The sequence below is a fragment of the Ambystoma mexicanum genome, chromosome 2q (genome assembly GCF_040938575.1).
Source record: "Ambystoma mexicanum isolate Mex_15411 chromosome 2q, UKY_AmexF1_1, whole genome shotgun sequence".
NCBI classification, from domain to species: domain Eukaryota; kingdom Metazoa; phylum Chordata; class Amphibia; order Caudata; family Ambystomatidae; genus Ambystoma; species Ambystoma mexicanum.
In genome coordinates, this window is record NC_090924.1 from 231181617 (window position 1) to 231200961 (window position 19345).

The 19345-nt window shown below is 43.2% G+C and overlaps 1 protein-coding gene across 3 annotated transcripts in view; it reads left to right on the forward strand.

The window, feature by feature from the left end:
• The window catches only part of IL4R (interleukin 4 receptor), a 318820-nt gene that overhangs the window by 272973 nt on the left and 26502 nt on the right, over positions 1-19345 (forward strand). For all 3 annotated transcript variants that reach the window (XM_069647185.1, XM_069647187.1, XM_069647186.1), the window contains 2 exons: positions 14677-14779; positions 16548-16623. In XM_069647185.1, coding sequence (XP_069503286.1) covers positions 14677-14779; positions 16548-16623 — 179 coding nt within the window. The remainder of the gene's footprint in view (positions 1-14676; positions 14780-16547; positions 16624-19345) is intronic.

The window sequence follows — 19345 nt, forward strand, 5'->3', positions numbered from 1 at the left end:
GGTTGATGAAAGTGCGGAACGTCTTAGGATCCCCCATGAAACGTTCCAGAGGGGCCAAGGGAAACTGGGCCGTCATGTACACAGGTGCATTCTCTTGTCGAGGAACGCCAGCTCCAAGGGCAGAACCAGAAGGAGAGGTGCTAACACCGCCACACGCCTGCAAACCGGCCTGAAGGGCGTCGATCCGAAGCTGGGTGGCATCATGAGCCGCAGTCATAACTGCGCGTAAACCAGCAACCAACTGAACCAAAGCTGCCAACGGATCATCGGCAGTGTCCATTATAATGGATATACGGCTTCTGAATATGTAAGAACCACCCACGCAAAACTTGGTAATACCAGGATTCAGTTGAGCGCGTAGTGTAGCCGTAGAAACCTTCCAGACAATGCAACTCCCAATAGTACAAAGGGACTATATTGGAAGGGGAATTGCCCAGAAGATTATATGATTTGGAACACAGCTACCTAGACAAAGAACACAATGTCAGGAGTTGGGTTCATGAAATAAGACATAAACAAGGCAAATGAATGTAGATCAAACAACGTACTCACGTAGGGAATACCTCTTGGCAAGGATAGTAAATCAGGCAGGACATAGGGCCAGGATAACCAGGATATCAGATTTGGTGCTTGACAGTGTAATATTCTTTGTCGTGGAAAGGAAGATGAAAGGAAGTTCGTCCAATGATACCAGCTCCGGAAACAGGGACAATCCAACCTATACCCGCCGGCACGCGGACGCCTAATGAAAAAATGTCCGTGAATACTCTGAGTTTCTTGTGATAAGTTCCAAAGGAAATGTGGAAGGTCCAAAGAACAATGTTCCGAGTAACAATATTACCTACGTAAGAGAGTTCCGTGATAAGTGCAAGAAAAGGTCCGAGACGCCAAATACAGAAAATGCCAGGCAAAAGAATGGTCGTTCGTTCCGAGGTCGAGTAAACAGGTAGAATCCAATACAAGGTTTAAGGGTAGTTCAAGATCAATCTGTGAGACAAAAACAGGGTCCAAGAATAACAGGCCAGACAAGAACACAGTAGGGAGCTCCAAAAATCGAAAATTCAGAAGCAGCGTTCCGAATGCCGGGCAGAGATTTAAACTAATCACGTGACCCTGTGGGGAACCTTGCCATGACGTACTGTTGCACGAACGTGCTCAGGCAACCAACGTTTCCACGGCAACCCCTAGCGTTGTCTGATACTCTGGAAACGCTTCGGCTCTGTGTGTTTTGGAATTGTGGAACGTGTAGTTTTGACATAATGCTGGATGGAGCGGGGAGCAGACGCTGATTTCTTGACAATCCCCTCTTCCTACTCGCAGGTTTGCTCATGTATATTCCACCACTGTTGTAAAGCATCTAGAAACAGGACTGTTGCGTGAACTGTTGTTTCTTTTATGCTGTGTTTGTTCAAACGTAACAGGGAAGATAGGGTTAAACTATAGTGGCATAACTTTGGCGTTTACTAGACATTAGAGAAAGCACTAGTACTCCTATGGAAACGAAAGGGCTCTGTTTTTCAGGGAGTTCATTATTCACTCAAAGGGCTATTTCTGTGGACAAGTCTGAAGGCGGGCAGATTGGGGCTTGGACAGCTGGTGGGGTGTTGTCACCTGTGCGGTGGGTGCAGTATGGCAGCCAGGATCGCCAAGTGGAGTGCAGTGTGTGTATTCCATATGCTATGGGGGAAGGGCCTTTAGGCGGGGGCCTGGCTGATGACCTTTTGAAGCATTGTAATCTCACACATGGATGCCAAATTTGTGAGAAAAAGAAGATATTCTCACTTTGGGTGAAAAGTACCACTTATGTACCTTCATGCACAGCAGTCACGCCTTCGGCACGAAGGGAAGAAAGGGGACACGGACTCAGGCATTCCAAGAAACACATTGAAGCATTTAATTTACAGTGCATTGGACAGCTCTGGCGGTTTCTTGCAATTTTCCTTTTTTCAAATCTGAAGTAAAGGTCAACATAAGACAAAATCTGCCTTTCTTTCCAGTTCAAATTACTCCGGCTTGAAATTGCAAGGCTGTGTGACAGGCAGGTAGTTGATGTGTAGGTTGCCACCTGTTCTAGCGTTCAGTTGTGTGCCAGAGGCAAAATAAGACGACCCGGCAATGAACTATTTCTTCAAGGGAATGCGGGCCTGCTTCCCAGAGGCCAACACAATTAGTAGCCACAATCTTCGAAATCGCGTGTCTTTCATTCCAGACAAATGCCGGGCGAGGTTTCGTTATAATGTGTCTGTGTGATTCCTGTATAACTTTCGGCCCTGGGAGGGCGTGCTGAACACCTTCAAATGTCAACACAGACCAATCCGTAAATGCCCACTCAGCAGCGTGTGTGGGCATTTACAGATGTTACTGTCACTGCGCTGGGCCCAACTACATTAGCTTCAGGCCCCAATTGCTAGACAATCCTGACAACGCATTCTCTGTGCAGTTGAGGAAGGGCATGGAGTGGAGAGAAGAGGGCCAGGGGGCAGAAACTGCTACATGGAGGTCAGGGGCAAGATGTGGCATTGTCAGATGCAAGAGGGAATCGGGTGGACCATTGCACACGTAAGAGTAATGTACCATCATTAGTAGCTAAAACCTAATGCGTTTTACGGCATGTGTGTGTGGGTCTGGACAGAAAATCACACATTTTGAAAGCCTTTTTCCAAAATGTTCATGGGGGAGAACCCCAAGCGGACCACCCTTGATGTATGCTGGGCTCGCTTGCAAATTCGCCCTGTGAAATGTACACCCCACCACCTTTCAAACTCACCAGCCGCCACTGGTCACAGACCTTGATCACCGACAAGGGCACGGCAGAGTATCTTCACCGGGGAGCGCCAGAGCTGCTGGTCTTTACCCGTGTTCATTCCCGCAATTCTGACTAGCGCAATTCTGACTTCTGCACGAGACCAGAGGTCGATGGTTTATGGTGTGTGAGCCAATGATGCTGCTTTCATATGACTGCCGTGCCGGACACATTCAGAGAGATGCACACACATGCCTCTATTTGGGATTGCTTGCATGTGTTGTAAAAGAAGCCTGACATTTTAAAAAATAATTGTATATGCACAATTTGGCTTTTCACAACATTTATGAATCGTCTGCTGTAAAACTAAGAGTATGCTTTTGTCACATGTGTTCAATACAAACCGTTAATTGAATCTTATATAATTTGGTAAAACCCCTGAATCGTGCATTTTTCGCTACACGTGGCTATATACCATTTCTTGCTATCTAGCACAAGATTCCAACTTGAATGAACATTGCTTAGCAACCTTTTATACACAGTGCTCTGATTAGATGTCAAAAAGTCAAAATAAATGTACAACTGATATTCCCATGTCAAGCGTGTGATGTTCAGCCAGTCCGTGCTGCGCATATGTATGTGCAGGCCAATATTTATAATGCAGACGGTAAAACTACAAGTGCCAGAATGCACCATTCTCTCTACCAAGTCCCTAACCATCCTAACCCCATTCTCTCTACCACTACCACCCTACCTCCACATGCTCTACCCCCACCCACCCTATCCTCACTATCGACCCCACTCTCTCTACCCCCACCAAGCTCACCCCCACTCTCTCGACCCCACCTAACCTCGTCCACTCTCTCTACCCCACCCAACCTCTTTGACTCACTCTAACCTCACCCACCCACCGTACCCCCACTCGCGCTACCACCACCCACCAAACTCTCCCTACAAACCCACCTCACCCCCACTCGCTTACCCCTCTCATCCTTCCTCTCACACACTTCCTTTATGTCTTACCCTCTCCCTCTCAACCTCTCTCTCTCATATGTCCTCTTGCTCATCATCAATGGCGCCCTCTCTTAATTGTTTCTTCCCTTGCTCTATTCTCCTTCCTTCTCTTCCACTCCCCCGCCCCTTATCGATTCCCCCATTGAAGCTTCACACTCTCCTCCTTGCACCCTGGTACATATAAATGTAACATTCAAATAACAGCTGGAAACGCCAAAACGATTGGCATTGCCAATGCTTGTTTTTTTACAGCTGCTTTCACGTGGGTTTACCATTCAGTGAATCCAAAATGTGCACACCCACGCAGGGTTGGGCTTTTCATTTCCCATTCCAGCTGGTTTCGCTTTGCATTGCATTGTAGCCAGTCAGGTCACCTCGTTCTGATCTACTATATTTTCTATCAGTTTAGTGGGAGAAAGTGACCTTAAACCCCTTGGTACTGGAGGACATTGGGCCCCATAACATCCAAGAAACGCCTCGTCGTATTTAAATTTGGCAGCTCCTCTCGCTCTTTGCCACATAGAAGACCTTTGAGGTACGTGCTCACGACATGGCTTTAAAAAGCAGCTTCCTTGCTCCGTCAAAGGTATGATGTAGTTTTAGTCCAAAGCGGTATGGTTTTCGTGAGCTTCCAACACAGACTGCTTTTGCACACAGAATAAGCGCATTTAAGAAATCCAGATATGCCACAAGGAGTGTTTTTTTTCTTTCTTGTGCTGACCCTTTTGTTGAAGTCTGAAAACAGAGAAAAAAAACGGCTCCACTGAATCTAGGTCTGCATAAATAGTGCTTCCAATATTTTCCTGAAATAAGTCTAAGTGGGTCATCTTAAACTAGATGGGGTGGTAACACAAGGGCGTTAAAGTGGGTAAAGCAAGGTGTGACGTGTTACGCCTTGCTTTACCACTCCATCCCATTTGTGTCCTCTTGCAAGGCATTGGAAACGCACACAGCGGATTCTGAAGCTCCGCCATGCATTCCTTCGCCATTTTAGCAGAGCACAGCAATTTACGCCTACAGGAGATTTTCATGCAGACGTAAAACGAATGGATTCCTATAGAAGTGGCCTCAGGCTAGCACCTGCTAATGAACAGACAGACCCTATAGGAGTCCTTTAGTAAATGTCTATGAAGCATCATTTTCAGGCAGAGTTTACTTTTTTGTAAAGGGGAAAGTAAAAGCATAGCGTAAAGGCGATTTTTGCCTCGTTTTACTCTTTACACCCTTACACCCCGCCTTGTCAAAGTTGAAAATTGCAAGCGGGGACCCAACAGAACATAAGGAAGTTGAAAACGCTGTACGGCGTGAATTCAAGACAGGAATCCATGAGTTGGATAAGAAGGAGGTGCCATCTTTAGTTAGAATCATGTTACGCTCTGGACCTTGGTAGAACATCTTGCCTCACACGTGGCCCTTCCTGCACTAGATCATTTGCCTCAGGGCACCTGTTCTGAGGTGTACTATGCTCCACAGCTGCACTGTTTCTAGAAGAACTCATAGCATCCTCCAAGCCTAATAACCTACCATAAGCCTACTAAGATCAGCATACCTGCTCATGTTAGGCAGACATAAAATTCCTAGATAAAATCTTCATTTCAATCCAACATGGAGTTGTTAAATTCAGAGAGCCTTACCGGTGGAGGCACTTTGCCCTTGTAACAGCGGCATGCCATCATGGATGCCATGTCATGCGCCGCTGACAGAGCGATGAGAATCTGGACTTAATATTGTCCTGCATACACTGATGCCAGGTCATCTCTAACAAAATACACACACAACGAATGAAAAAAGCTCTGCAGATATCTCTGAACCCTTCATTATCAACATTGTGATGTACACAGGAATGTCCCGGAATGCATGCACCATTCATGGACGTCATCTAGACACTTCTCAGAGCTGCCAAATGTCGCGTTTAGCCAGTAGTGGATTTTCATGTTTAACTGTGAGATTTGTAGTTTTGGTTTCTCTTCATAAATATGGGCTTACAAGTCCCAGCATGTAAATGGAAAAGTCAGGCCTCGCTGAGGGTGTCACACATGACACAGGGCCACTTGGCAGCCATAGAAGCCTACATCCTGTTCTCATGAATGTTGCGTGCCTAGAAAGAGAGTGCAGGCCTTTTGTTTCTTGCAAAGTTTCACTCTCAACAGTCTATTGAAGTATCTGGTCAACATTTATTTGTTGTTGTATTCTTATGATTTCCCATGTCCCCCCACCCCCTTTTGTCGTGCCTGGAAACACCTGTGTATCAGCGCCATACAAATGCCCAAAAAATAAATAAATAAATAAAGGATGTACATAGTAATATGTGTGTCTACAATAAATAGTGTCTTTCTGTAGTTAGGTTAAGTAGCTCAAATGTGCGTACATTAGTGCATTCGTGTTCATATAACACAGAAATTCAAGTGCTAACACAATTGCCTGTGCACTGGTACAAGTGCAGACAGCTACACTCAGCCCTACAGATATGGGGTGTATCAGCCACTTTCATTCCCTAAAAATAGGCAAATACTCCCAGAAAATGAAAAATAGGGATACAAAAACTCCCTGAAAAAATAGGAAACAGACACATAAGGTGCCTGCCCCCCTGCTTTCATTCATACAGCTCCACAGTAGTCCAAGTAGGGCCACGGAAAGAAACTGCTTTTATTATAGCCTGATCTGAAGAGGTACAAATGTATCTTTCAATCTGCATAAATAACTATGTGCTAAGAAATAAGGATTACAATACAGTTACACATATTGTTACTCGCTAAGAAACTACTCTCATTATGAATGGGATTTACATATGACTCTCTAAAAAACATTTTACTCCCAACTTTAAAAACCTCTCACAACTCTACAAGGGTGACGCCCCACTCAGCTTCAAGGAATGCAAGAGCCGCTTTCATCTGGCGGAGAAGGAGAGGTTCACATACGCCCAGATACGTCACTGGACGTCACTACTGGCGGTCCGACAAGGGGCCACACAGGATTTGCATCCTCTCAAGCACGTGCTCCAGGAAGGTGCTCACCGGGGTCACATCACCAGGTTGTATCGACTCCTTCAAGAAGACATGCTGACGGTCAGACCTCCGTACATGGCTAGATGATAGGCGGACCTGGGGCACCTCATCGAGGATCAGACATGGGTGGAAATATGGACATGGATCAACTCGACCTCCAGATGTGTTACACATAAGGAATGTGCACTGAAGCTCCCCCACCACTGGTATTACTCCCCGGAACACCTGCACCACTTCCACACACCGATAGACCCAAGCTGCTGAAGGCGCTGTGGCACACGGGGGACCTTCTTTCATATGTGGTGGGGGTGCCCAACAGTACATGCCTTCTGGATAGAGATCATACACATTATTGGGGACATAACTCAACGAAAGCTGCCCATGGACCCATAGGTGATCCTCCTAGGAGTAGCAAGTCCCGACTGTTACCCTAAAACACGGCACACCGCCAAACTGCTCACACACTTGCTACTGGCGGCTAAGATAACGGTGGCCCTCAAATGGAAAGCACAGGAGGGCCCCGCTATTGCCCCTCTGGGGGATAAAAGTTTGGGAAATCCTGGTGGCTGAGAAAGGCAAAAGAAGGAGCTCTCCATCGCTTCACTGACTGTTGGGCCCCAGTGCTGGAATAACATAACCGATTCCCAGCACTAACCTTCCAGCCACGGTTGGTGACAAACTTTCTGAGACCTTAGGGCCCCCATGCCGCCCCTGGTCACCAGCGCTTCATGAACAGGGGGGAGTTCACAACGGGGATGGTCAGGGGTATGGTTCGATATATTTTCTCTATCAGATGAAAAGTGGGTGGTTCCAGTGCTGATAACTAAACGTATATGCTGTAACCGGAATAAAGTTGTTAAAAAAAGGCATTAAAATACCCCTGCTTCAAGATCTTATCTGGAGCACTGGCAACCTTGTTTATGTGCATTTAAAATATGGTTTGGGTCATGTTACCCAAAATGAAAATTGCACAGGAGGGATCGGCCCTGTTTGCACTTTTGTGCCAAAATGTCCCATCCATGGAATTTTCATTTCTTCCGCTGCATGGAAAAGTTAAGAGTAAAACACAGGCGAAACTGCCTTTGTTCTTCACCTTTCCACTTCTCGACTATGGAAAAGTGTAAATGCCTACTTCAGTTACCAAATGAGTGAGGTTTTTACAATAGATTCCTGTATCTGCATGCTTTACCAGGTGGTAAATTCATGTGGATTCTCTAGGAATCCATTGGTTTACCACTAGTATGAAAACATGATGCAGGAAGCTAACCAGGCGGATTTGTTATGCAGAACGGAAAAAAGCCGCAGAGATGAGTAGTAGATGGGGCACCATCCTCTTCAAGTACATTTTGACAGGTGGGAACGCCCCTTTGTGTCTTTAGTCCCACCCCCTTTTGATAGGCGTTTGATATAAATTGTAATAAACATTTTTTATATCAAAAAGATATCAAAATGATATCAAATGTGTATTTTTATAGGAAGTTTGATATGTTTTGATATGAAAAGGGTATCATTTATATCAGTTTGATATACAGTTTATATTAAAATGATTTTAATATAAAGCTTATATTAAAATGTTTTTAATATGGGAGAGCGCGTGAGCGCTGTTGCTTGCTTGAGGGCATAGTGAGTTGTGAGGAGTTAGCCAGCAAGTGTGAGGTGTTGGTGACGATCTGATGACGCAGGAGTGGGTTGTGGCTGTGATGGTATGACGTCATGTTATATAAAGCTGGCCTTTGATAAGCCTTTTAATAATTTTATATGAACTTTATATTATTTATATTTATAAAAACAAAAAAACAAAACAAAAAAGTGCTATAAAAAATGTTTGATACCAAAAATGTTATATTACATTTTTAACAACATTTGATATCACATTTTTTGGTTGATATCAACATTTTTGATATCGAATTGTTTTATAGCAACATTATATCGGATTTTTTTATATCAACATTTTTTTTTAAATTATATTAAAAAAAAATGTTATGTAAAAAAAATAATTGATATCAAAATTAAAACCAATTTTTATATACAAATGTTCACATTTCTTTATATCAAAATGAAAAAATGTATATACATTTTTATATAAAAATTAAAAACAATTTTGTATATAAAAATGTTAAACAATTTTGATATCAAATTTAACAAAAATGTATATCAAAACATTTTTTATATCAACATTACAAACTATTTTTATATAAAAATGCTACAAACATTTTATATCAAAATGACCAAACTTTTATATCAAAAGTATATCATATTTTTTATATACTTTTAAAAAAATGATATCAAAATTATTTGGATAACCCTTTGAATTATTTTATATATACTTTATATTATTTTTATATAAATCTGGACTACATATAATAAGCCCTGAATACGTTTTATATAAAGCATGGGTTTATCAAAAGCTTCCAACGCATGTTTTTTAAAGTCATCCAACCCCCACCTCAGCAGAACACCCCCACATCCTGCCTATTCCCCGTGCAGTCTGCTGGGGAGCTTTGAAAATCCCTAGTCACGGGGGATTTAGAATACAATGGGTCAGTCACATGCCGACTGAAGATTACAGACGCCTTGGGGCTACGCTTCCTTTACAATGAATGTGGCCATGCAAATACAGTTTAGTCACACCAGGCACATGGCGGCGCGTGATTTCAATAACCTCGGGTCTTCGCAAGGTTGGATCATTCTGATGTGGCTTCATATCATTTGTAATAAACAGGGAAACAGAAATAATTGAGTCAGAGCTTCGGGTCTCATGTGTGTGTCGTCATCTGTGAATTCTCTGCCCTGCCGCTGCATTTTCATAAAAGCAAGCTGCAGATTTGTTGCTGGAACACTGCTTACTGCACAACAGGAATGTAGAGGAGGAGCCAAGTATCCCTACCAGAAGCTCCACCACCATGTTGCCTATATGTTGGGAACTGGAAATTGCGAAAAGAGCAGTACCAGTAAGGATGCCCATTCCACACAGAATTCTTGAGACAAGGTATCCATTTTGGAAACCGTATATGCATGCACAAAGGTTCTTCTGGAAGGAGTTCCGGAAGAAGTGTGAAAATGAATGGGAAAGAAGACTGGTGATGTCATGCGTAGTAGAACTGATGCACCCAGAAGAGATGTTAATGAAGAAAGAACATAACCATTCTATAGGATCTGAAGATGAAGTATCGAAGTTAAGCAACATTTCGGGATTGAAATGAAGATGCTTGTGCGAAGAAGCACCAAAGAAAATGCAGTCATTTATACAATTGTACAGATGCAGTAACGCAGGCAGACGAAGTAATCATAAGGCTGGCCACGTAATGAATAGATTGCAGCGATGCACCAATGTATATACATAATAATATATAGTCTCTGGATGTTCCACAATGTACTTTAGCAAACTTGGATCCATGAGAATGAAAAGGGCTTGAGTGTGGAGCAGTTGGAAAATAGTTGATGGCGAAGGAGAAATTTGAGAAAGGCTGGCTAGCCCAGCACCAAGAGTCGAGGCCACCGTGACCTGGGTGCCTGTCAAGAAGCTACAATGAACATGAGAAAGAAACAAACTTCTGTTTGAAGTGGAATGAAAAAACACTGAAGGTGTCAAAAGTTCATCATTTAATAGTATTTTATGCAACGAAAAGCTCAGAAACGTGGTCTCCATTCACATGGTCAGATCAAAATAGTTTTGGGTCGAGCTACACCGAGACCAGAAGATAAAACCATGCCACACTCCCTTCTAGTTCTCAGTGCCCAGAGAGCTTCTGCAAGGCCAAGTTCAAAGCCTTAATTGAATGGCAGACAGTAGGAGTGATGATGAATGTTGGGCTAATTGGGTGGGGAGGCATGTCCAAGCTGACCCTCCCAGCACCTGGTGTAACCAGCTTGCGTGCTGCTAGAGAGTGTAATATTCCAGAAGGCTACAGGCATGCCAACCAATTGTAGATGGCCACGTAGTACAGAGCCCTATAGTTTGAGTAACCAATGAATCGTTGTGTATATTGTGACGATGACGATGACTTGCACTAGAGGAGGGCTTAGTTGGCCACCTGATGTTAGAGACCCAATCACAACCCCCGTCAATATGGAACATATACTTAGATGTTCCCTGTATGCAAATCACATCCCCAAGTAGGTTTCTTAGTTTGCCACGTAGGATGACATCAGTAATGTCGAATCATTAGTATATAAATGTATTTTTATGAGAAATGCTCTGAGAGCTCGAGCGAATGTCAGATTATGTCCGTTGTACTCATTGTTTTAGACAATTGCAAATAAAACAGTATCATGTTTTGCAAACTTCCGGAGTCATTTTGATTATTGATGTATGAGTAATTCCTGCATCCCCATCCATCTCTAAGTATTGCTACCTCGCCTTAAAGTGCCCCAGGTCCTGGGGTTCAGGGAGAATGGTAGAATCCAGTGCACCAGCATTTTGCATGTGTTTGCCTGTGTTTTTTTTTGTAGACCTGGAATTAGATCTTCACTTTTCATTTTGTTATATATTATTAACTATATATTCAAAGGCCCTGTAACTCAGCTATTTATAAAAAAAAAAAAATGTGTGCAGCTTTTGGCCTATGTTCAGAACACTTGCTATCAAAACATTGTATATGATTTTTTTTATTTTGATATAAAGAAATGTTGATATAAAAAACTTAGAATTTTGATACTAAAAAATCCGATATCATTTTGATATAAAAAGTTACGACATTTTTGAAAAATGTTGATGTAAAAAATTGATATTTTGATATCAATGTTTGTAATTTTGATATCAACTGTTTGTAACATTTTTATATGAAATTATTTTGTAGTATTGATATACATTTGTTTTGATATAAAACGTTTGTCATTTTGATATACATTTTGAACATTTTTATATAACATTTTTTTAATTTTGATTTAAAAAGTGTGATATAAATTTGATATAAAAAAAATCTGATATCAAAAATGTTTGAGATAAAAACAAAATTTTATATCACATTTTTAAAAATTTGTATATACTTTTTTTTATATCAAACATTTTTTGATATCAAACCAAATTTTTTGATGCCACATTTTTCTCTTTTTTTCTTTTATAAAAAGAATATAAAGTTTATATAAAATTATTCAAAGGCTTATCAAAGGCCAGCTTTATATAACATCACAACATCCTACCATCAAGCCCATAACCCACACTTGCTTCATCAAAGCTTCACCAACACCTCACACTCACTGGCTAACTCCTCACAACTCACTATGCCCTCAACCAAGCAACAGCGCACATGTGCTCTCCCATATTAAAACAAGTGGCACAGCGAGTAGAGCGCTCGCTTTGACATCTGTGCAGAGCTTGCTGACGCAGGTTCGAATCCCGGCAGGGCCAAACTCAGCCTTTCATCCTTCTGAGGTCAATAAATGAGCACCACACACCGTGGGTAATAATAAGCAGTGCTCAGATAGGACTAAAGACACAAAGGGGGCGTTCTCACCTGTAAAAATTTACTTGAAGAGGAAAGGCGCCCCATTCTACTACTGACATGTAAAGACCGCCCTGCTTCCCCACTCCACCTAATTAATCCTACAACAACCATGCAGATTGGTAAAAGTGGAGATAATCATTGCTGCCACTTTTACCACCTCGTTTTACCAATCTGGGGCTTGGGAAATGACCTTCCAGGTGCCACAAGTGACACAAGATGGCCCCTAATCATGAGCTGTAACCAAGCAATATACAGAAACTGCACACCATAAGGAAATAACTACGACTGCAGAGAAAGCAGTCAGCAAATACCTTCACATCACTTGCAGGACTGCCAGGATCGTGTGGCTGATTCTTGGGATGAGAAAGGACAAAGAGAGCTCAGTTTATCTTTTCTCCACCACAAATGGAAAGTTAAATCACAAACAATATTTAAATGAAAGTGAAACACTTGCAAAAACAAACTCCAGGTGTGCAGCACTTCAGCTCAGAGTAAGTATTTCACTGAATTCCAGTAGAAAAAAAGCATTCAACTCCAGCTGAATAGCTATTTGCTCTTCGACTCCTTCGTATCTGAATGTAATGTAAACATTTTTTAATTTGATTTATTTTATTGTGCATTTGTTAGGCGCTTATACAACAAGTAAATTGTGTTTCAAAGCGCCCATCTCAGAGAGGCAACATGGTGTGCAGTTTGCAAATGAAAATGGGATTAAACATTGTCTGACAGCATTCCTGATTAAATATCTGACTACGGTAGATTTGTCTGGAGAGAACGAGTAGCGAGGGTGTGTGAGAGATTAGCATGGGTTCTTTCTATGGGAAATGCATTTGAGAAACCTGAAGAATTTACCACATTTAGTGGAGACCAGTATGGCTGAGGCAGTCGGTTATATGTCAGGCAGAGTGACCTGACCTGCCCCTGCCCGAGATGCCCCTCAGAGAAGCACATTTTGGGTAATCCCTCCAGTTCTCTCGTGGGCCTTTCTGCCCTAGGGAGTGTAGAGAGGCAGGTCTGAGGACTTAGTTTACATGGGACATAGTTAGAAAGCTACGCTCTGTTAATGAAATTGGTAGGAGGGGAGGGTGTTTTTGAAATCCGAAGACTTTGCAACAGACTGGCCCTTCTTCTACTTGAAGAGGGCTGGGGATGAGTCAGTTACATGTCAGGCAGTGCAAGATATTTCCCACATTTTCCACCCTTATTGGCCTGTTGGAAAAACATGCATGCGCACTGGGAAATCTATCGAGTAACGTCATATAACAGTCTGCCCCAACAGGCAAGGGCACATTTTGTGTAGAGAGAGAGCAGTGTGCAGGCCGTTGTTGGGGGTGGAGGGTTAAAGAGAGTGATACACAGAGAAAGCCTTTACGCCTTGCAGCATCTGGTGTGGTGGGAAGGAGAGGGAGTAAGTGGATTGACATTTGGGGGAATTGAGTGACTGCCAAGAGGCAAGTTCCTTCTGAGAGCAAATTCAGGCTTTCTTACTTGTGATCACTCTAGCTCTAACCCTATCCGCCAAAGGGATACTCCTCTGACTCGTTTGGCTTATGAGGGGGCTTCTCTAACCTCACACAAATCCGTGACTTGTGTCCGGCATGAGTGAAGAGAAACCATTTTAAAATTCTATGTGAGGTCCAAAAAGGTTTGAAACTCTCTTAGGACCTACTCACAAGAGGTTAGAATGTGTGCAGTTCTCAATGGCAGGTGTCAATTACAGCGTCCATTTTGTTCATTGTAATTTAGCGCTTTGCAGAGCCTGCCAATTCTTCCTTGCATTTGGTCTGTGTTTTTATGTTAATCTGTTCTTTTCTGGGTTCTATGCTTTTTTACAGCTGTTATATTTGATAAAATTAAGAGAAATACATTAAACATGCAGTCATATTTAAAATAGTGCTTTCATTTTTTTCCAAATAGTGTGCTTTTCAATATTGACCATGATGTAAGCAATAAAGCCACTAGTTATGTTCAAATTTCAACTTCGGCTGTCTACTTGACGAACCATTCGATATTCGGCCGAATGCTAAAAATGCTATTGGATAGGACCCTAATAGAAATAGAAACAGGGTTTCCTTACATTTTAGAAAACAATTTACTAGATGGCTCCAAGTACAGGAGAGATGGGGTTGAAGCAGGCTGAATTAATGGTGCTATGTTAGCAACTTTCACAGAGCACAGGATAGCAAAGGAGCTAGGCGCTGGTCTTGGAAGCAATACCACACAGAGCAACAGAGGTTTGAATCCTGGATCTGTGCTTAGAAAGCAAACTCAGGTATGGTATTAGGCATGTTATAAAAAACAATTAACTAAGTAAATTATCTGTATGTTGGATCATTTTCATGTTTTGAACTATGCCATTTTATGGTAATTCAGTCTAAAGGCTGGAACTGAACATGCATGTGAGATGTAATGCCTATAATAGCCACGTTTGAAAATGTCACCTGTCAATTTTTTTTTCATCTTTTAGATCGCACAAACAATTTTGTATTTGAGTCCATGCCACTGATTGTGACCTTAATCTGCCTCCTGATGTTAGTTCTGGTGGCGGCAGGCTACTTCTCCATACGCACGTAAGTACCGCACATTCTCTGTTAATGGCGACCACACTAATGTCAGGGCCAGAGTGTGGCGTACTTCTCGTCTTACACAGTGCCCACAGATGAGGTGATGAGCTGCGCTGTGTTCTCACCAAGACATTCAATGAATAGCGGACTACATTAAAAAAGTTTAAATAATTGAGCCTCTGTGTTAATTTGGCAGTCGAGTGCTTAATGGGGAAGGCAAGGGGGCTTGGGGGGGGACTATTTATGCACTGTGTGTATGTATCATACTGCTAGAACGATGCAACTTTCTGTTTTCACATTGCAAAACTGATGCAGTGCGCAGTTTGGGGGTGGGGGCACTATTTCCACAAAGGCATGCCATAAACAGGAAACTGTTTTACTCTACACCATTTTCATATAAAAGAGCACAGAGTGATGTGAAATTGTGTCTCTTCTGCTTGTTTTTCTAGAAAGTGTATTTGCGTGTGTGAAATCCTATGCTTTTGTTTCCGAGTGCAGTCTTCTGCAGGCATGGATTTCACAGTGACGCAGGTACATTTTCCAATTAGTCAGGCAGAAGATCACCGCTGCCCACTGCAGAGGAGAGCTTTGGGGGAAACGGGGAGACAGTAAAAGGAGCACCTCTCAAAACCCAAATTAAAAGAATGCTGTAAATGAGGGCTTAGTTCCGCTGAAACCTTCAGCATTGCCAGCGACATCAACAGGAATAGTACTAGTTGGTCAAACGGCCAGGACATTCAGGATAGGTGACCAGGGTCAGTTTACCAAACTGTCAAGGTAAAAGTACTCTCACCATTATGCTGACTGAACTTGCAAGGCTTGATGCTGTCCCTGTTTCCTTTGTATACAAACAGCCATTATGGATGATAACTGTGGAACCGGTTATCAGAATCATGAGAACTCAGGGTACTACATTGTTGGGTAATATGCTAAAATCTTTATGCAATCCAATATTAAATGGAGTTCTTTATCTTTATCTCAGAATCAGATGTCATTTGCACAAGCGGGAGGGCGCTCAGCCAATCAGGTGGCTGGATGAGAGAGCGAGAATACACTGTCTACCACCCACTCTTTCCAGCCACCCAACGCATTTCCCCCAGGTGGCGCCATCTTGATTGTTGGGAGGCAATAGGGAGCATCTCCCTGTTGGCTCCCCACTCTCCTCTCAACCCCCAGAACAAAACATACCCTTTCCCCAACCCTTCCCGCCCTCCCCCCTTACCTGCTGGAGGTAGCTTTGTGCTCTGGCCCCGGCGCTCCTCTCGCCTGTGGCCGCCGCCATGGAAATGTAAAAGGGACTTGTCCCTTTTCCTATGGCAGCAGCAGCAGTCTTTTTTCTCAGCGATATTGGCATCATGCAATGTGCGCACAGCCCATCCCCCCCAAAAATTAAAACAAAACTGGACCCTGGGCAAATGCTGGGGTGCAAATAGTTATCCCTCGCACCCCCCGGCAGGGGTGCATACATGGCCAGAAAGGGCCTGCAGCTCTCGCTGCTGCACTCGCTTCGCTCGGGCTTGCCTAGGCTCAGGCTGGCAGGCCATTACCCCCCATGTACGCCCCGTTACCCAAGGGTGATCGCTATTTCATGGTTTATCATCAGGCCTAGAGTGAATAAAGGTCTGTTTCACACAGTGCTCTTTACTGACGTTTCATTGGCCTACCCACAATCGTAACCATGTACCGAATAATAATCTCTGGAACAAGAAGTACGTATATATGTGCGATGCTCCATATCAGCCACATTTTAAAGCAACTTAATGTTTCTTTACAGCGTCAAGAAAAATTGGGACATGATTCCAGATCCATCCAAAAGCAACATTCTCTTTACAATCGTTGGCGGGTCAAAGGTATGTTTTGGCTGCAAATTTGCCCGGAAAATCCACACTCAAAAAGTGTATGATATAATTTAGGATTGTACAGTTTTTATTAGGCCCCCACACAATTTGAACTTGTTACTAGATGTAGTTGGTATTTCTTGGTACATCAAAAAAGTATTTCACATAGGTTGCATGGCCTAATTGGTTTAGAGAAGGGGCACAGTCGACATATTTGTCCGCGGTCCTCGCCATGCAATTTCTTTGGTGATGAGGTGTATAAATCACAAATGCAAATCCGGGTAGTCTTGAACACCCAGTCACAAAACAAAATCATGTTGGTGCTTGCCGGGCTGCCTTGCCATGAATGGCAGATGCAAAACAACAGAATAATCCATAGGGATTCTAGTCTCCCTACCTGCATGAACATGAAATGCGTTTAGAGAGGCATGCAGCTTTGCGGCACGCTACAGCTGGGGGAGTTGGAAGCAGGCCCGGCTCTCTGCATTACATCTGCTTGTAGCCATTCAGCGGTTTATGCAGACAAGGCATGTACTGAGGTCCAGTGCGTTCATTATAGAGTAATTTGTGAATTGTGGATTTGGGTGTCTTCTGCATGGTTGAAGAAAGTGAGGCCTTAGAAGTTGATACGTTCAAGTAGTGGAGTCATTCAGATGTTAACAGTATAGGAGAGAGACTGAATCCTTGGGGAACTTTAAATGTCAATTTGCAGGGACGTGAGGTTCAAGGCAACATGTGTGTTGTTTCATTTCCCTCTGTCGGAAATGCGGTGATCCAGCATAGCGAGGATCGTATTACTACATTATCCTCTAGCCACTTTCGTAGAATCTCATGCCTGAGGGTGTTGAAGGCGGCGGCACTGCCAGTAAGATGAATGCACTGGATGAGTTGTTGTCTATGTCATTTTTTAAGATGTTCCAGATCGAAAATAGTGTTGATTCTCCCACCCTCATTGGCCTAAATGTGTGTTGTAACTTCTAGAGTCGGTTGATGTTTTGAACATATTTCTGTAGCGGTTGGTATATTTCTTTGAGTTTTGTGGTGGAAGGTGTGTTGGAGAGTGGTCCATAGTTCTCTGGGTCATTGGGAGCAGCTGTGAGTTTTTTTAGCAGGCGTTTGGCAAAGCCTGTTTTAAAGACAAGAAAGTTGGCCCTTTGATGGTGGTGTTGAGGACAGATGGGAAGGCAGGCGCTAGTTGGGGTTGCTTCGTTATTGCTTTGTAGATGTTGTGGGGGGCGAGATCGTCCAGGGATTCTACTGGATTGGCGGCGTTGGCTGAGGTGAGAAAGTCCTGTATGGAGAAGGGATGGAAAGCTGGAAAGTCTCAGGAAAGGTGGATGTTTCAGTGCCGTTTCCCTTTTTGGTACAAGTGTAGTTGGTCCTTTCCTTTCTAGGTGTTCTTGGCATTACGTAATTGCGTTGCTGAAGTGTGTTGCAATGTATTTGCAGAGTTCCTAGATGGTGCTGGTGCTGTGTTGTATGTTAAAGGGGCTTTGAATTTGTAGATGATTTTGAAGCCTTCCCCTTTTCTATGTTGTGCTGGTTCTATTTGATTTGCAAATGTAAACCAGGCTTTGCTTTGATGACCAAAGCTGTTGATGATAGGCCAATTTGTCTAACTGATGATGCCGCCTAGAGACCCAAGCTACTTCTCACTGATGACGCCCAATGAGGCTGCAAAACCTCTCTGGGGATGCTTGTGGTCGCATGCAGAAGGGATCTGTCCTAGCAGTTGGGGGCTGGACAGCCCCTTTTTGGGTGAGACCAAGCCTCATTTGCATATGGTCTTTCCCATTCTGTAGTGGCGTGGCAGGCTGAGAAACGATGGTCTAGAGGGTTGCCCAAAGCTGTGCCTGTGGTTAAGATTCATTAATTCTAAACTTTCCATCCATCACCTTTTGGTATAGCTTATGTCACCCTGAGTGTGAAGGGTATGCCCAGATGTTGGTCCTGGGCCTGCTGGACCTAGAGACCCAAGCTACTCCTCACTGATGACGCCCACTGAGGCAGAAAAACATATCTGGGGATGCTTTTGGTCTCATGCAGAAGGGATCGGACCTAGTAGTTCGTGCTAGACTGCCCCTTTTGGGGTGAGACCAAGCCTCATTTGCATATGGTCTTTCCCCTTCTGTAGTGGTGCAGCATCTGCAAAATGATGGACTGAAAGACAGCCGAAAGCTTTGCCCATGCTTAATATTCATTCTAATCCTTCCAGCCATCTCCTTTTGGCAATGCTTATGTTGCAGTCATCCCCTTTCCAGAATTTCAAGCCTTTCATTTTCTTTTTTGATGAGATTTAGTTTTGGGGTAAACTGTTTGATGCCTCGTTTCTTTTATGAGAATTTGAAGCCCTTTTCTGGTGCTATGAATGTCATTAAGGTGGTCTCCCAGTGCTCTCATCTTTTCTGTTTTGGTTTGATGAGTTTGGAAGCTTTAGGTTTTTCGAAGATGACGTCCAGTTGGATCTCTTTCCAGGGTATATGATAATTTGTGGGGGTGATTTGATTGGTTTTGCCATTGGTGGTGCTTGGGTGAAGATGTTGAAAGGGTTGGAGTAGTGGTCTTCCCAGAATAATCAAACTGAGAAGGTGTTGAAATTCTCATTGCAGAAGAGTCCATCCAATGTGTGTCCAGCTTTATGGGTGGACTCTTTAATTAACCATTTTTTGAGGTCCAGAAAACGTGTTTACCGCGAATACTGGGAGCATGTAAAAAAATGCCAATAGCTAAGAAA